The sequence below is a fragment of the Physeter macrocephalus genome, chromosome 7 (genome assembly GCF_002837175.3).
Source record: "Physeter macrocephalus isolate SW-GA chromosome 7, ASM283717v5, whole genome shotgun sequence".
NCBI classification, from domain to species: domain Eukaryota; kingdom Metazoa; phylum Chordata; class Mammalia; order Artiodactyla; family Physeteridae; genus Physeter; species Physeter macrocephalus.
The window spans coordinates 145,621,723-145,638,305 of record NC_041220.1 but is presented as its reverse complement, the minus strand read 5'-3'; the positions used below and the strand labels follow the sequence as shown (position 1 = coordinate 145,638,305).

Below are 16,583 nucleotides of genomic sequence, written 5' to 3'. Positions count from 1 at the left end.
GTGTTCTTGTCTTTTAGTGTGTTTTCCACATTGGCACCTCATGCTTTTTTTTTTAACGTGCCAACGTGACAAAGACGAGGAATGCCACGCTTTCAGGTTTCGGGTTTTTTCTCCTTTGGAGGAAGGTAGTCCCAGAGCTCAGGTGTCCTTGTGTCCTCAGACATTTCTCTTCAGAGACCAGATGACTGAAGACCAGGTGGAAGAGCTGGGCGAGAGGCCCGTAGGTGAATCCGATGCTGGAGCTGGGAGACGGCATTAAGGACTGTCGTGTGTTCAGAGGGGTACGAGGGGGATTCCACCGCAGAGCTGGGACGTGTAACAAGGAGGCAGGTGTGACTCTCGGACTGAGAAGCGTCACAGCTGGAACTGAGGATTGAGCCGTGTGCCCGGTAGCAGAGTAGACACAGGAACAATGGGGAGAGAGAGATGGATACAGAGGGGTCGCAGGCGTGTTGGGGGCTGGGAAATGGTCAGGCGTGCCTTTGTTTGGAGTCCAAGGAGAAGAGGACACAACAGAAACAACGTTGGAAAAAATCACTGGCCAAAAATTTCCTTACACTGATGAGAAACATCAAACCATATAATCAAAAACTCTGAAAATAGCAAACAGGAGTTTATATAAAAGAAGGAAGGAAACCCCTTCCTCAGCAAGTTGCAAGTTGCTGCAAACCAAAGACGACCATTTCAGAGCCCCCAGGGGAGGGACCTCCAAAGTAAGGAGACCGGCAGCTGCTTTTTAACCAAGGGGTGGGAGCCGGCGTCGGGGGCGTCTTCAGGAAGTGCTTGAGGAGAACGTTGGCCAACTTGAAATTCTGTCTCCTGTGAAGTCATCCTTCAGAAGCGAAAGCCAATCAAAGATGTTTTCAGGCAGACGAGATGTTTGCAGCGTGTGTGTCAGACATGGACACGTAGAGAAGCACAGAACGAAAAGAGAAAGACACCCATTAAAAGCAGGCAGGAGACTTGACTGGCGGATCCACACGGCCAGCAAGCACCTGAGCCAGTCTGCGTGTCCCTCGTCACCAGGGAAGCAGATTAGAGCCGCGAGGGCAGGGAAACGGGCGGGGGGAGCCCCCGTGGGAGCCACGCGGAATTAGATGTTTTCCTGTGATGAGAACTTTGAAGATCTCCTGCCCCAGCGCTTCCCACGTGCGCGTGGCGTCATTAGCCACGTACCCAGGGCCTTAGGCTTGATGACTCCAGACTGAGAAGAGGCCCCCGTGGCGTCGGCAGTCGGTTGGAGAGTGAGCTGTGAGATCACGTCCGTGACCCTGTTAATGTCTGCTCAGGCCTCCCGTGGGGCCCCGTCCGGAGGCCCGAGGAGTGGCCACCTCTGGGGGCGTGGCCCTTCTTGGGGTCTGGAAAGAGACAGTGTTTTATTCTGAATGGACCGTTGACACGAGGATAACCTTTACTGAGGCGCGTGCGTAGGCTTGTGCTTCGCTGTGCACGTCGTGCCTCCAGAAGTGGACTCGTCGGTTTAATAGGAGAAAGGCAAGGGGTGCCCCGTGGGCGGTTGAAAGAGGACACTTTGCAGAAGAATTCTGAAATTCCTTGGGTGCCTCCTGTGAGTGCGGAGGGGGTGCCGAGCGGGTGTGAGTGGGCAGGGTGACAGTCCAGGACGAAAGCCGATGCATTTGTTTCCCGGCCGAGCATGGCAGGCTCCCCTTCAGGGCCTGTCCAGCGGGGCCTGGCCCTCTGCCCTCTGAGACCCCCAGGCCCCTGGGGGCAGCGGGGCTGCGCCTCTGCTCACAGACCTCATTGTTTCCTCGCTGGCCTGCTGGACGGGTGGGCAGACCCCGGCCTGGGGGGCTGTCTCTGGGGCTGGGCCGGGCAGGGAGGCGGGGGTGGGTGGCCACCGGCATGGTGCCCAGAGTGGCCCCTGAGACCCTCCTGCTCCGGAGCTGAGCTCGTAGAGGCCGCGCGCCTTCTCCCTGCTTTGCTTCCTGGCCTCTGCTCCTCGTGGACGGGCCCCTCCCTGGGCCCTCGCTGGCCACCGGATCCCCTTTGCCAACATCGGTGCCCGGGCTTTCCATCTGCGGTCCCCGTGCCAGCTGTTCCTGCCCGGCTGAGCCGTCGCCCTTGTAGTCTTCTTCTTGTGGGCGCCTGGCCTGGACAGGAAGGAAGCCTGTGGCGGCCTCTGGGCCGGGAGCCCGAGAGGGCCACACGGCAGTGCGGCCACTGTCCCTGCGCCCACGTGGGCCCGGCCTTGCCCCTGCAGAGACCCCTCATTCCCCTCCGTGTGCAGAGGCGGCCATGTCCGTGAGGGGCGGGAAGGATCTGGGGCCACGCGTGCTCACTCGTCCCGTTTCGTTGAATCCAGGGAAGTAAGAACTAAAATTTGCTGTGGCCTCACCACCACCCCTGACCACTCCTGCGACCCCTCCTCTGCCCGGAGGCCGTTCTTGGACATTGCAGAGGACGGCAGGGCCCCTCCCTCGACTCCTCAGACCTTCAGGGACCCAGCGTTCTTTTTTGCGTTTCTCTTTTTGTTGCTTTACCTTTCTTATAGGCACAAAGCAGTAAGTAATGCAAACAGACGTTAGCATAAAATAAGAGCAGTTGGGAGCCTGTTGTTTAGCTGAGGAACAAGGGTTTATCAACATTGTCACCAGAGGTGATCTTAGGAATTCCCTCGAAAGATGCGGAGGCACAGAACGAGGGCGGTTCAGTGACATGGCAGCCACAGTCACCGCTGCCAGGCTGCCCTGTTCCCAGTCTCCCGCCCATGCCCGGGCCCCCCGGCCGCCGCCCCAGGTAGCCTCCCTCCCCGTCCCACCCAATGGGAACAGCTTGGTGCGTCTCCACCCCTACAGCCAGATTCCAGAGGCGTTGGTTTATGGGCATCTGTTAATAGTTGGGGGATACTGCCAGCGTGGATGGCGTTGTTTTTATGGGAACGTGCATTTAAGCTCTGAGGACCTGAGTTGAACTCCAGGGCCTGAGGAGTGAGGGCTGAGCGCTCCCCTGACAGAGGAGCGGGGGTCCTGCTCTGCGGGTGTGGACGGGCCCCACTGCGCACAGACCCCTGCACGTCCGTCTGACACTTTGCTCAGGGGCGGCTTGAACGTCCGAGCGTGAAGTGCAGGGGCCAGGGTGCTGTGGGGCGCGCGGCCCTGTCCCGCACTCGTTTCCCGGTGAACGTCGCGGTGGTACCCGCCGTGCCCACGGTCGTGCCTAACCTGCTTCTCGCCCCCCGAATGCAGGTATGACCTGGACGCTTGTGACATTCAGGAGAAATATCCCGATTTATTCCAAGTGAACCTGGAGGTGGAGGTGGAGCCCAGAGACAGGCCGGGCCACGAGGCCCCACCCTGGGAGAGTGCAAGCGGGCGGGGGCTGAACCCCAAGATCCTGTTCTCCAGCCGGGAGGAGCGGCAAGACATTCTGTCTAAATTCGGTGAGACCCTGGTTCTCTGGGCGCGCCTGCAGGCGGCCCAGGGTCTGTTGTTGGATCCCGAGCCCCTGCCGGGGCTGCCATGGGGTGGGGCAGGGACCCCCGCGAGGGTCAGGTTTGAGTCACTTGCTGTTTCGGGGGCGGGGGGGGGTGCGTTTTCTGGACATGTGTCAACTTTGAACATGACCTGGAAGAAGTCGAGGCTTCGATTGGGACTGGCTGGCGGGGCTGCCCCACAGCAGAGTTTGTTCCTGGCCAGCCCCCCACCCCACCCCCCGCAACTCAGCAGGGTTGTGTCGGCTTATTTCATAGCATTTACTGAAAGTAGCATCAGAAGCTTGCTGGTGGGTGGGACTTGGGACTTCCTTTGCCACATAACAATTTTCTTCATGTTCCTGGTTTGCATTTTTTTCTGTTTTCTTATGTGAGGACACCTAAGTGTCCCTAAATAGCGTGTGTGCACGAGTGTGCGTGCATGTATGCTTTCCGCTGTACGCGTGTGCACGCGTGTCCCGGGGCAGCGTCTGGGCGACGCTGGGGTCCGTTCACTGATGTTTGGTTGTCGTGTGGGTTTCTGGTGGTGGTGAGCCCTTCCTGGCTCTGGGCCTGGGCCCCGGAGCCCCACACCGGCTGCTGCCCTGGGCCGGGTGGCCTGACATCCCCCTTCCTGCAGGAAAACCAGAGCTCCCCAGGCAGCCGGGCTCCTCCGCGCAGTATGACGCCGAGGCCGGGCCTGCGCGTGCCGAGCCCCCGGAGCTGGACTCGCCGCACAGCAGCGGGGACACCGGCCACTTTCTGCACACGCTGGACTGGCGGGGTGGGTAGCCGGGCCTGGCGCTGCCCCCGTGGGCCTCCCTGTGCTGGCTCCTCGCACTGAGCCGCAGCCGCCCCACCGTGTCTTCTTTTCAGAGGACGGGGACTGCGCGACAGGCCCAGAGGGTCACCTTGCCGAGGAGGGTCCGTCGGCCGCGGCCGAGGACAGACGTGTGAGCGAGCCGTCCGATGAGGAAGCCCCAACGCTCTCGGCTGAGAGCGGGGACGTGGCCGACGAGGACACGCCGGGCCCGGACCTGCCGCAAGAGGACGCTGTGGACCTCCTGGGGCTGCACTCCGAGGCAGGGCCGGTGCCCCCCACGCAGGCCCGCGGGGGCCCCCCCAGCAACGCGGACCTGCTCAGCCGCCTCCTGGGGGCCCCGGCGGCTGCTCCCGAGGACGCTGCAGGCGGTCTGCTCGGCGGGGACGCGGCCCTGCTCTTCACCAGCCCGGCCTCTGCCCCGAGCGCACGGGCCACAGTCCCGGCCGGTAGGTGCCGCCGACAGGAGTGGGCCCAGAGGTCACAGCAGTCTGCCGTTCAGGGAGCCCGCGAGCCCCCAGAGGACCCTGAGACAGGCGGGGGTCAGCGCCTTGACCCTCCCTCTCGGGGCCATGGGGTCGTGGGAGGCCATCCTGGAGCCAATCCTCTGGGCTGAGGGCGTGCGCTGGGGTGCCCGCGCTCACGTCCGCCTGCTTCCTGGTGTCCTGCCACAGCGGACCCGTTTGACCCTCTCCTGCTGCCATCTGACCCAGACGCCCAGCCCCACTCCCAGCCCGACCTCTTCGGCGAATTTCTTAATTCGGACTCTCCAGCCGCCCTGCCTGCATCCTTCCCGGCCACCCACAGCGCTCCACCCCTGGCCCGCGGCACCGACTTCCTGCATCTGGGTAAGTGCGGTCTCCACACCGGGGACGGGGCCGCAGGGCGGGGGGAGGTGAGCAGGGCGATCCTCCCTCCCCCAGAAAGGGGACGCAGCCGGTGTCCACTCTGTGTGCCCTGCTGGGTTTCAGGGGAGGTGGGAAGGCAGGCTCTGGGGCCCCGGCACGTGGCCAGCCATGGCGGGAGGAGGCCTCTCGGAAGACCCTTTCAGGTGAGGGACCGCGGACGCTAGTCTCAGCATCGCCCCGTGGGCTTCTCCTCTTGCTGCCCCCCTGCATCCACTTGGTCAGTGCAGTGACCGTGTGACGTGTCCCTCCGCCCATGCAGAGGGAGGCCGGTTGGAGGCCCCAGAGGTGCGTGAGCACAGCCCTGCCTGGGGCCTCGCTAGGCCAGGAGCGCCGCAGGGGCTGCTGCCCAGCACCTCGGCCCCCGACCTCCAGCACGGGCGGCCGTCAGGTCTGCCTCCTGCCCACACGTGGAGGGGGGTACGGAGGGCGGCCCCCGAGGCTGCCGTAGATGGGGCTTGCGGCCAGCCTGTCCCCGAGGGCCCCCAGGAGGCCATGTGAAGGCCATGTGCCCACCCTCGCCGGGGACACACCTGATAGCGCTGCTGTCTTCCCAGGTGACCTGCCAGCGGAGCCCAGCAAGATGACAGCCTCTACCAGCCACCCAGACCTGCTGGGAGGATGGGACACCTGGGCTGAGGCCCCGGCCCCCGCATCAGCTGCAGCAGGTACGGCACGTGGCGTAACTGTGGCCCCGGCCCCCAGAAGAGGAGGAGGCAGGAGCGATGCCCCAGGGGCACTCTGGCCGGGCCTCCTGCTGCTGTCCCGAGTCCCTCCGTGCGGCTCCTGTGGGCGCTCATTCAGCTTGTTCTGAAGTTTTCATCCAGAATGTTCCTTAGCTCTTCCTTGTGTCCTGCAGGGCCCTTGAGAGGCTGCAGGCTATCCTGGTCTGTCCCCTGTCTGTGGGGACAAGAGTGCTTCTGGCGTCTCACTTTCGTCATGTCTGTCCTTCTTTCCGTACGTCGGGATTCTGTCCCGTGGGGAAGTTTCCGGTAGTGAGTTGTTTTCAAAGGCAGTAGTGTTTGTGACGCCTGTGACATGCTTCTCTCTTAAGTCCTGTTTGTTAGATTATGGGCTGTAACTGTAAACATACTATGCCAGTTTGATAGGCTGTCAATTCTTTCAATTTGCTTTTCTTCATTATGCGTGAGGTTGTTTATTATTTTGTATGTTTTTGGTTATATTTCTTTTGAGAACTGTTTCACATTTTCTAATCATTTTTTTGCACGGGAAATTCACCTTTTTTTGTATTAACTCGTAAGAGTTCTTTATATGTGAGTTGCCATCGTTTGTAATGACCTCACAGTTGACTCTTGAATGACACGGGAATTAGGAACAGGACAGTGATTTACTTAGACGTTTCAGTACCTTGTACTTAGAATGAACGAACGTCGTAGCGCGCACTCACGCTTTAGATGGATTCCGGGAGGTGGTAGGACAAACCCAGGACAGTTTATACGAGCTGTCAGGTGACCTCCCACACGGAGCCATGTGGGCAACTCGGGCTGCAAGTGTGGCCATGTCCCAGGTGCAGTGACAACGCCGAGCGAGGCCTTTAGGAGCGTGAGATGGGAGGGCAGAGGCCGCATCTACTCCAGTGTGCTGGATCTAATGCCCCTGCCCTCCTCCAGGCCCCTTCGTCTCTCCTGGAGGCCAGCCGGCCCCTCCTGGCCCCCCAGCCAGCCAGACCAAGTCTCAGAGCCAGGACCCATTTGCGGACCTCGGCGACCTCAGTTCCGGCCTCCAAGGTAACCTGAGGGCCGTGTCGGGCACGAGGAAAGCACCAGGCCTCTCTCTGGGGTGTTGTGTCCACCTACCCGAGGTGGGGCCTCACCCTGTCCACCAAGGCCCAGGGCATAGCGACACCAGGAAAGGCCCAATCTGCTTCATCCCAGGAGCTTGTTACCAAGATAACACCAGGAATTGCCAAAACTGATGCTGGGGTCTGGCCTTCCGCGGGCATAGCGGTGTTTGGGGGGCCATCTGGGAGCGATCTCAGCACGGGAGCATGGAGAGTGCCTGCCCCGCTCCCCAGGGAGCAGAATTCACTGCCAGTAACTTTTCTGAGAAAACTTTTAGGGACGTTAATTGTTCGGAGGCCAGGAGTGTCTCTCGTCCCTTGGCAGTCGGGAGGCATGTGGAAGTTTAGGTGAAAATAACATCTCCTCAGACGCTTCCTGGCATTTCAGGTTTCGGTGTCCCCCTGAGAGCATTCCTGGAAGTTTGGGTTTGCCCTGGGCTTTCTGCCTCTATCTTGGGCTGTCTGAGCACAGGGAGGGGTCACTCGAAGACTCTCGGGGGCTGCCTGTGGTGAAAAGGAATTCTCGGGATCCGGGGCGCCTGTTCTCAGGATGGAGCCCAGCCCTCAGCTCTGCACTGTGACCCCAGACCTCCGTCACATCCCCTCAGAAAACAGAGTCCTGCATGAAGCTGATGGAGCCGAAAGGAGAAACGGACAAACTCACGTTCTAGTTGGAGACCTCAGCATCCCTCGGTCAACAAAGATAGAGCCACCAGACAGAAAGTCAGCAAAGCTGTGGGACATTCACAGGACACCGTGCCTGACAGCAGCAGGACACACGTCCTCCTGCCCCCAAGCAACCACCAAGAAAGGCCATGTATTGGGCCATAAACAGTCAGCAACAAATTTAAAAGAACTGAAATCATACAGACCATATCATTCCGTGACCAAATGGAATCAAACTAGAAATTGGTAACAGCGAGATAACTGAAAAGTCTTCAAACTCTTGGAAATTGATACACTTTTATTTTTTTAAATTTTTAAAAAAATTTATTTTTGGCTGCATTAGGTCTTCATGGCTGCACGTGGGCTTTTCTCTGGTTGCGGCGAGCGGGGGCTACTCTTCGTTGCGGTGTGCAGGCTTCTCACTGAGGTGGCTTCTCTTGTTGTGGAGCACGGGCTCTAGGCGCACAGGCTTCAGTAGTTGTGGCACATGGGCTCAGTAGTTGTGGCTCACGGGCTCTAGAGCACAGGCTCAGTAGTTGTGGCGCATGGGCTTAGTTGCTCCGCGGCATGTGGGATCTTCCTGGACCGGGGCTTGAACCCGTGTCCCCTGCATTGGCAGGCAGATTCTTAACTACTGGGCCACCAGGGAAGTCCTGAATGACACAGTTTTAAATAACCCGGGTTATTTAGGCAGTCTCGAGGAAAATAAAACAGCGTGTTGAAGAGAATGAAAACGAAAACGCGACATACCTAAACTTGGGTTATGCAGCTAAAGCAGTGCCAAGAGGGAAACACATAGCATTAAGCGTGTAGTTTGGAAAAGAGGAAACGTCTCGTCAGTGTTGTGAGTCATCACCTGAAGACATTTGAAAAGAAAAGCAAAATAAGCTCAAAGCAAATGGAAGGAAATGATAAAGAGCCCAAATCAATGAAATAGAAAATGAAAACTAGAGAAAATGGGTTGATCAAAAAGTTAGTTCTCTGAGAAGATCAGTAAAGTTGACAGATCTCTGCTAAGATGGATTAAAAAAGAGAGGTTAACCCAAGATGTCCACAGACCCCAGAGGCTCCGAAGGGAAATGGACTTACGGCTTCAGCACCAGTCCTGGGACTGAGGTGAGGTGGACAAGTTCTTCAGGTGTGCCCCGTGTGAGGTGGAGCATTTGAGTGGGTGTGTAATCATAAAGAAAATGAATTCATAGTTAGAAACCTCCCATAAAGGAAATCTCCAGTCCCATCTGGGTTCACTGGAGAATTTTACCAAATGTTTAAAGAATTCATACCAATTCCACACAGTTTTTTCCAAGAAATAGGAAGAGGAGGGAATATTTTCCAGTTGATTTTATGAATCTGGTGTTACTCTGATAGCAAAACCAGATGGAGACGATACAAAAGGAAACTACAGACCACAGGGCAGCATCCCTCATGAACACAGACACAAAAATCAAAGCCAGTCATCAGCACAGAGAGCTCATCAGTGTATAAAAAGAATCACACAGGGGACTTCCCTGGCGGTCCAGTGGTTAAGACTTTGCCTTCCAATGCAGGCGGTGCAGGTTCGATCCCTGATCAGGGAGCTAAGATCTCACAGACCTCGCGGCCAAAGAAGCAATATTGTAACATATTCAATAGAGACTTTAAAAATGGTTCACATCAAAAAAATCTAAAAAAAAAAAAAAAAAAAAATCACACACCACAACCAAGTAGGGTTTATTCCAGGAAGCAAGGCAAGGTTCAACATCCCCAAACCTATGAACAGAATGCAACACATTGGGACTTCCCTGGTGGCCCAGTGGTTAAGAATCTGCCTTCCAATGCAGGGGACGTGGGTTCATTCCCTGGTCAGGGAACTAAGATCCCACATGCCGTGGGGCAGCTAAGCCCGCTCACCACAACTGCTGAGCCCGCACGTGCTCTGGAGCCCACGCGCCACAGCTAGAGAAGATTCCGCGTGCTGCAACTAAGACGCGGCGCAGTCAAAATAAATTAATAATTAAAAAAAAAATTATATGTATGTATGTATATATATATATATATATATATATATATATGTACGTATTCACAGCGTTAACTGGCCTAGGAAGGGAAGTCGTGTGACCACATCGATGGTGCAGAAGAGTCATTCCCCGGAGTTCAACACCTACTTGTGATCAACACTCAACAAACCAGCAATGCGAAGCCCGTGGATGTGATAGCGAGCATCTGCGGGGTCCTGCCGCCAGGCTTACGCTGGATTTCAGAAGACCACACGCTCCCCAAGGTCGGCCCAGGTGGTGCAGGCAGGCAAGAAAGGGACAGAAGGGACACAAGCAGTGTTGTCATGTGCGGGCGACGTGCTGTCTGTGTGGGAAATCTCAGGGGGTCTGTGAAAGCATTTCAGGTCCCAGAGTGAGTTCAGGAGGGTCGCAGGACACAGGATCAACAAACAGACACCACAAGGGTATTTCTGTTTACTAGCAACACACACAAGGAACCCAAAATTTAGAACAGCACCGTTTACAATCCCTGCAAAAGAAGAAAAAAAGAAACAGGTAACATTTTACTCTTACAAAGCACACACAGGACTCGTGAAGCTGCAGAACCAAATGGGGAAGGAAGTCAGGGAAGACCTCAGTAAACAGATGAGCTCGCAGCCCGGCGACCCACATCAGGAAGGTTCTCTTGCAGTGGTCAGTGGGGCGGCACAGTCCTCACCAGAAATGCCAGCGAGGGCTCCTACAGACACGGACGAGCTTATTGTAGACTTTATTTGGAGAGTCAGGGGAAGCGGGATGGTTAAGACAGCCCACCAGGCCTCCGGCCTCCCCCGTGCCTGCGCGCTGTGGGCAGGACAGACACGTGGGTCACCGACCTGGAAGTAGCCCCACACCAGTAAGACCAACTGACTTTTGCCAGAGGTGCAAAACCATTCATGACTGTGCTGGGGCAGCAAGAAAGTGGCCTCACCCTGAACTTCACCCCTTAAACAGCAGGTAGATGACCATTACTCAGAATCGGCCATAGATTTATAAAGCCTTCAGAAGAAAAGAGAAAATTGCGGGGGTGTAGCCTTTAGTGTCGCCTGGACCATGATCCGTCAGCAAAAAATGGATAAATTGGACTTGATCAGAAGATCTTCTGCCCTGCTAAAGACTCTCAGGAGGATGAAAAGCTACAGGGTGGGAAAAATGCCTTTGAGCCACGTATCTGCCAACCATCTAGGATACGTAAGAACAGTAAACGCAGAGCAAAACACATCCAACTTGAAAACGGTTGAGTGGTGAAGAGAACGGCAGCCTGGGGAGAGGCCTAGTGCCGCTGGCGGCCCTGGAGGCACGGGGGACCTCGACGGGGTGCAGTGCCGGGCGCAGAGCTGGCGGGCGTCGGTTCTCACAAAACTGAACCCGCAGCCGCCGTCCATCCCAGAGGCGCGCATGGGCGGAGCAGGGAGTCTCCGCAGCCGTGCTCAGGGCGACCCTGTTGGTAATGGCCACAGACTGGAACCCACCGGAGTCCTTCTGTGGCGCGTCCGCCTGCCAGGCTGCTGGCGACAGGCGGGCGGGTGGGTGGGTCCTGAGTGAGAAGAGCCCATCGCAAAGGCCGCCTGCCCTGTGATTCCGCGCCTAGAACGTTCTCGAGGTGAAGGTCACAGGACGGAGAACGGGGGCATCTTGCCCCAGTGCTCGCGTGAATCTGTGCGCGTGTGAAGTGGCACAGAGCTGCGCACACGCGACACGGCACACGCCTGCGTTCACGGAGCAGCAGCCTGCGTGGTGCTGGCGTTGAGCTTCCCGGACTCAGCCCTGCCTTTGAGCGAGTGGGGAGGGGAGCCCACCCGGCCCAGCCCCTGCAGACGGGCCAGCTGTGGGGCTACCTGGAGGCCGCCCGTCCTGGCGGCTGACCCGAAACATACATTTCGCGTGGGCGTGTCCTCTGCCTCCGAGGGCTGAGTACCCGCCGGGGCAGCACCCAGTCCTCAGGCCGTCGGTGACACTCCCCACGTGAACTGTCTCCCCAGGCTCGCCCGCTGCACCTGCTCCTGGGGGCTTCGGTCCCAAAACAGTCCCCCCTCCCAAGGCCAGCGGCTCCTGGCAGATGAGTCGGCCCCCAGCCCAGGGCACCCCGTGGCCCCCCCAGGCCAAGCCAACCCCCAGAGCCAGTGTACAGCCACGGCCAAGCTACAACTCCAGCTTCAGTGTGATCGGCAGCCGGGAGGAGAGGGGGGTCCGTGCCCCCAGCTTTGGTGAGTCCTTCCTCTCTCGCCGCGTGTGTGGTTTTTCGAGCTTGCTGTGAAGTGGTTACCATGACATCCCGTTTTGTCTTGTCCGGCTCAGAGCCCAGTCCCGGGAAAGGGTGCGTAAAGAGACCCAGAGTCTGTTTCCACCCAGCGGGAGCCCCTTTGGATGGAAGTTAATGATTTCAGATGCATGTCTGTGGGTGACCGTCTTGCCCCCAGTGGGCCGGGCCACGCTGTCCGGGAACCTTCTCGGCCTCTGCTGGCCGGGCAGCTGGGTGGTCAGCCCAGGCCCGGCTGCCTCGCTTGCCACGGGGGGGCGGTCCCGACGCCTGCCGCGACCCTGCCCGCACTCGCGCGCTCATGCCTCGGGCAGCTCTTCTGGACGTTTCCCGTCTTCTCGGCCGTCCCGCCGTCCCCGAGGGTACTCGAGCTGGCCGTGCAGCACAGAGGCAGCAGGCAGGCTGTCGGGCGGGCACTTAGCGCGGCCCTTGAAGCCTCTGCTCTCCTCCAGGTCCAAAGCCAAGGGTGTCGGAGAACGATTTCGAAGACCTCTTGTCCAACCAGGGCTTCTCCTCCCGAGCCGACAGGAAGGGGCCGAGGACGATTGCCGAGATGAGGCGGCAGGACCAGGCGCGGGACTCAGACCCGCTCAAGCTGAAGGTGCAGGGCGCTTGGGCCGGGGCGGGGGGCGAGGGACACAGCCGACGCGGCCCCGACTCTCACACACGAGGACCTCTGTCCCACATGCTTGCGGGGACAGCGGCTTCCACCTACGTTTATTTGCTCTGCCGAAAGCTTCGGGGTGAAAGATCCACTGTCCCCACGCGGCTGGGACGTGTGGCTTCATGCTCGTTAAGCTCTTTGCTCCTGGAGACCAGCCAGGCGTGACCCCGGTCGGGGGGCGTGGGCCGCAGAGACCCCAGGGGTGACAAGAACATCTGTGTGCCTGGACCCCGGGATGGACGGGGCAAGGCTGTGACGGCGGGTCATCTGTGAATGTCCCACTGAGGAAAGGGTCCCGGGGTTCCACGCACCGTCTAGTCCGCGTCCCGTCCGGCCAGACCTAGGGAATGGAATTGGCCATGCCTGGGTGGGGTCAGTGCAGAAACTGGGGTGGGGGTCCACGTCGGGGCCACACGTCGCACAGATCCCTGCTCCGTGGGGCGACCGCCGGCTGCTCGGTGGGTAGAGGGCGGGGCCTGGCACGCCCTCAGCAGCACGGCGTCTCCTTCAGCTCCTGGACTGGACGGAGGGCAAGGAGAGGAACATCCGCGCCCTGCTGTCCACGCTGCACACGGCGCTGTGGGACGGCGAGAGCCGCTGGACGCCCGTGGGCATGGCCGACCTGGTGACACCTGCGCAGGTGAAGAAGCACTACCGCCGCGCCGTGCTGGTGGTCCACCCGGACAAGGTGGGCACGCGGTGTGGGCTCCAGGCCGGGGTTGGGGCTGGGTCCTGGGAGCAGGCCGGGCCCTCACCACCGCCGTCCTGCCTGCCCGCAGGCCCGGGGGCAGCCCTACGAGCAGTACGCGCGGATGATCTTCATGGAGCTCAACGACGCCTGGGCCGAGTTCGAGAGCCAGGGCTCCCGGCCGCTCTTCTGAGCCCACGGGTCGTGGCTGCACGTGCGGCTCGTGGAGATGGAAGCTGCCGGCTGGCCTGGAGGGTTGCGCGGGGGCTGGGGCGGCACGGGCTGGCGCGGCTGCAGCTGGCATCACGTCGCGCCTGCCACGCTCAGCGGATCCAGAGCCAGCGCCACTCCCTTCGCAGGAAGAGAACGCATTCCAAAGCCTCCGAGTTCTTTCTTTTTCTCTTCTGGTCCTGAAGGAAAGGTGACGATGAGCACTCCCCCCACACGTGTCACAGTCTGTGATTTGTTTCATCCGTGGCGTGTCCACTGGGTAGATCGCGTGGCCCAGCTGCCCTGCAGAACCCGTTCGTGAACGTGCACGTCTCCCCTCGTAAGCAGCCTGGTGGCCGCCTGTACATGATTAAACTATTTTCTGACGACCCTCGTCTCCGGGGCTGCACACCACCTCCCTGCACTTTTGCTGTCACCTGCTTGACCTTGGCTCTGACCGTGAAGATGAATCGCAGGGACCCCCGCCCGGCGAACTTGGGCTCCTCACCACTGCTGGTCTGAGCCCCTGTGGGCCCCCAGTCTGGCCTCGGCCAGCAGCCCAAGCTGGGTGGTCAGGCATGGCAGGAAGGCCGGGGGGCGTGGGGAGTGATCAGATGAGCTGCGGCTTTGGTCTGGGGGTGGCCCTCGTCGGGTGCTGGGCACGCCCTGTGGCCTCTGCAGCGAGGCAGAGGCCGGGGGGCGTGGGGAGTGATCAGATGAGCTGCGGCTTTGGTCTGGGGTGGCCCTCGTCGGGTGCTGGGCACGCCCTGTGGCCTCTGCAACGAGGCAGAGGCCGGGGGGCGTGGGGAGTGATCAGATGAGCTGCGGCTTTGGTCTGGGGCTGGCCCTCGTCGGGTGCCGGGCACGCCCTGTGGCCTCTGCAGCGAGGCAGAGGCCGGGGGGCGTGGGGAGTGATCAGATGAGCTGCGGCTTTGGTCTGGGGCTGGCCCTCGTCGGGTGCTGGGTGCACAGAGGCTGGCCCTCCCCCTGGGTCCCCCGGGTCCCTCCTCCTCCTCACAGCGGGAGGGTGTGGGGGGCTTTGGATTCTCTTGTTCCGGGAATTCAACGCAGAAGCAATGGCCTTGAGTCACGGCCTGTTAGAGAAGCCCCAGCCGCCCCATGCTCTGGGGGACATGTCAGGACAAACGACGGCAGTTACATGACTCGAGGTTTCGGTCGGAAGTGACGTTCCCGGCCTCCTGCGGGTCTGTCCACCGTCCCCAGGGCTCGTCCTCCTCCTGGCTGCCTGGCACTGCTGGCCGGGCCCTGGAGATGGGGCGGCCCTCGGCCCTCATCCCCGTGGTGACAGCAGGCTTGGCCAGGCCCTGCCAAAGCTGCCCCTCAGCCCAGTCAGCACTGTGGGCTGGCCTCTGAGAACTCTGTGCGGTCTCCTCTTTAGCCAAAATGTGAGTTATTGAGTCAGATGTGATGCCAAGTCAGGGACTCAGGAGGGCGCCACCTGCCCCTCAGGTGGGCTTGCGAGTTGGGTCACCCGGGTCGGGACCCTCCCTGTGCTGGGCTCCTAGGCACCCATCCTCACATCAAGACCTCACCCAGGAGGTAGGGCAGCGGTTAGCTGAACACGGACTTGAAGCTCGGAGCCCCGCCTTCCACCTCCAGTGACCTCGTTGGTCTGGCAGAGGGTGGGCCTCCTGACATTTCAGAGGAGGAAGGGGCTCTGGCTTTGTTTCCTGAGGCCCCGGGACCCTACGGCCTCAGCCCCTAGGGCTGCTCCCCAACCCCTCCCCAGCCGGGGGTCTGAGCAGAGAGCAGGAGAGGAGGCCGAGGGCCGCCTGGACCTCTGCACTGTCCCCTCATTGAGGCGACCCACCCACCTGGGTTGGGGCTGCTGCTGCGAGTGGGCAGGAGGGTTAAACCCGGCTCTTCCCAGGCTGAGGCCTCTTAAAAGAATACTCACTCTTTTAAGTAACAGTGGGACTTCCCTGGTGGCGCAGTCGTTAAGAATCCGCCGGCCGATGCAGGGGACGCGGGTTTGAGCCCTGGTCCGGGAGGATCCCACGTGCCACGGAGCATCTGGGCCCGTGCGCCGCAACTACCGAGCCCGCGTGCCGCAACTACTGAGCCCGCACGCCTGGAGCCCGTGTTCCGCAACAAGAGAAGCCACTGCCACGAGAAGCCCGCGCACCACAACGAAGAGTAGCCCCCGCTCGCCACAACTAGAGAAAGCCCGCGCGCGGCAGCTTAGAGCCAATGCAGCCAAAAATAAATAAATAAATAAATTTATTTCAAAACAAAACAAAACAAAACAATGAACGACCTAAATAGGCCCAAGATTGTACATCAAAGTTGCTCTGGATCACGGCTCAGGGCCAGGTGGCTCTGGGGCACTGGCCAGAAGCCCTCTCAGGTCCTGCAGGGCCCGCCCGCCCCTGGGTCTCTGGTGTGGCAGTCCCTCTGCCGTCCCTACCGGCTCTGATTTACTGTCTTGGCGAGGTGATGGCCCCGGTGGCCACAGACCCCGAGCAGGGCTGCTCCAAGGACCACGTGTGTCCCCTCCAGTGAGCCCCTCGGGGCCCAGGGAATGACCCTGACCCTGCGCTGGGCCGCTGCTGGCCCCATCCCCACTCGAAGCGGGCGTGGTCCTGGGGGGGGTTGCTCCTCAGCAGAGGTCGGGTCTGGAGACTGGCTCAGATCAGGGACCCAGCACAGTACGTGCCTCCCGGTGTGCTGCCCCCCCATCAGTTACCCCAGGACCCCCTAGTCCGGCCGCCCCCTGTTCTGTAGAGGACCCCACCCAGCACGTGCCGGACAGCCGGAGTGACTGGTGTCACCAAGGGACATGACCCTGGTCCCAGCAGTACCTCCCTCCAGCCCACCTCCCTCGGACCCCCGCCCATCCCCTCCTGCTCCCAGAGGCAGTGGGTGCGCCCCTCCCTGGAGTCCTGGCCGGGGTATCGAGTCCTGTGTCTCCGTGAGCCCTCGCCCGTCAAGCCGTGTCCTTGTGATCAGGAAGCACTCGGATGGCGGGTCCGTGCTGTGTTCCTGCCGCGTGGTTCTCGCCGCTCCCGGGGGCGGGCCCCTCCCCCCAGGGCAGCGCGGGTCTGAGGAAGCTTCCGCGTCTCCCTGCCGCAGGGGCCCCTTCGCGGGCTGGGGGTCCTCGGGC

At 60.1% G+C, this 16,583-nt stretch overlaps 1 protein-coding gene across 6 annotated transcripts in view; it reads left to right on the top strand.

Annotated features, from left to right (window-relative positions):
- The window catches only part of GAK (cyclin G associated kinase), a 54,346-nt gene extending 38,675 nt beyond the window's left edge, over nt 1-15,671 (top strand). For 2 of the 6 annotated variants that reach the window (XM_024119462.3, XM_055086279.1), the window contains 10 exons: nt 3,207-3,400; nt 4,071-4,214; nt 4,307-4,699; nt 4,925-5,098; nt 5,713-5,823; nt 6,787-6,903; nt 11,620-11,844; nt 12,350-12,498; nt 13,073-13,249; nt 13,341-15,671. In XM_024119462.3, coding sequence (XP_023975230.1) covers nt 3,207-3,400; nt 4,071-4,214; nt 4,307-4,699; nt 4,925-5,098; nt 5,713-5,823; nt 6,787-6,903; nt 11,620-11,844; nt 12,350-12,498; nt 13,073-13,249; nt 13,341-13,442 — 1,786 coding nt within the window. In that variant the 3' untranslated portion in view covers nt 13,443-15,671. The remainder of the gene's footprint in view (nt 1-3,206; nt 3,401-4,070; nt 4,215-4,306; nt 4,700-4,924; nt 5,099-5,712; nt 5,824-6,786; nt 6,904-11,619; nt 11,845-12,349; nt 12,499-13,072; nt 13,250-13,340) is intronic. The other 4 variants (XM_028492461.2, XM_055086278.1, XM_028492463.2 and 1 more) reach the window with 4 other exon arrangements.
- The last annotated feature ends 912 nt before the right edge of the window (nt 15,672-16,583 follow it).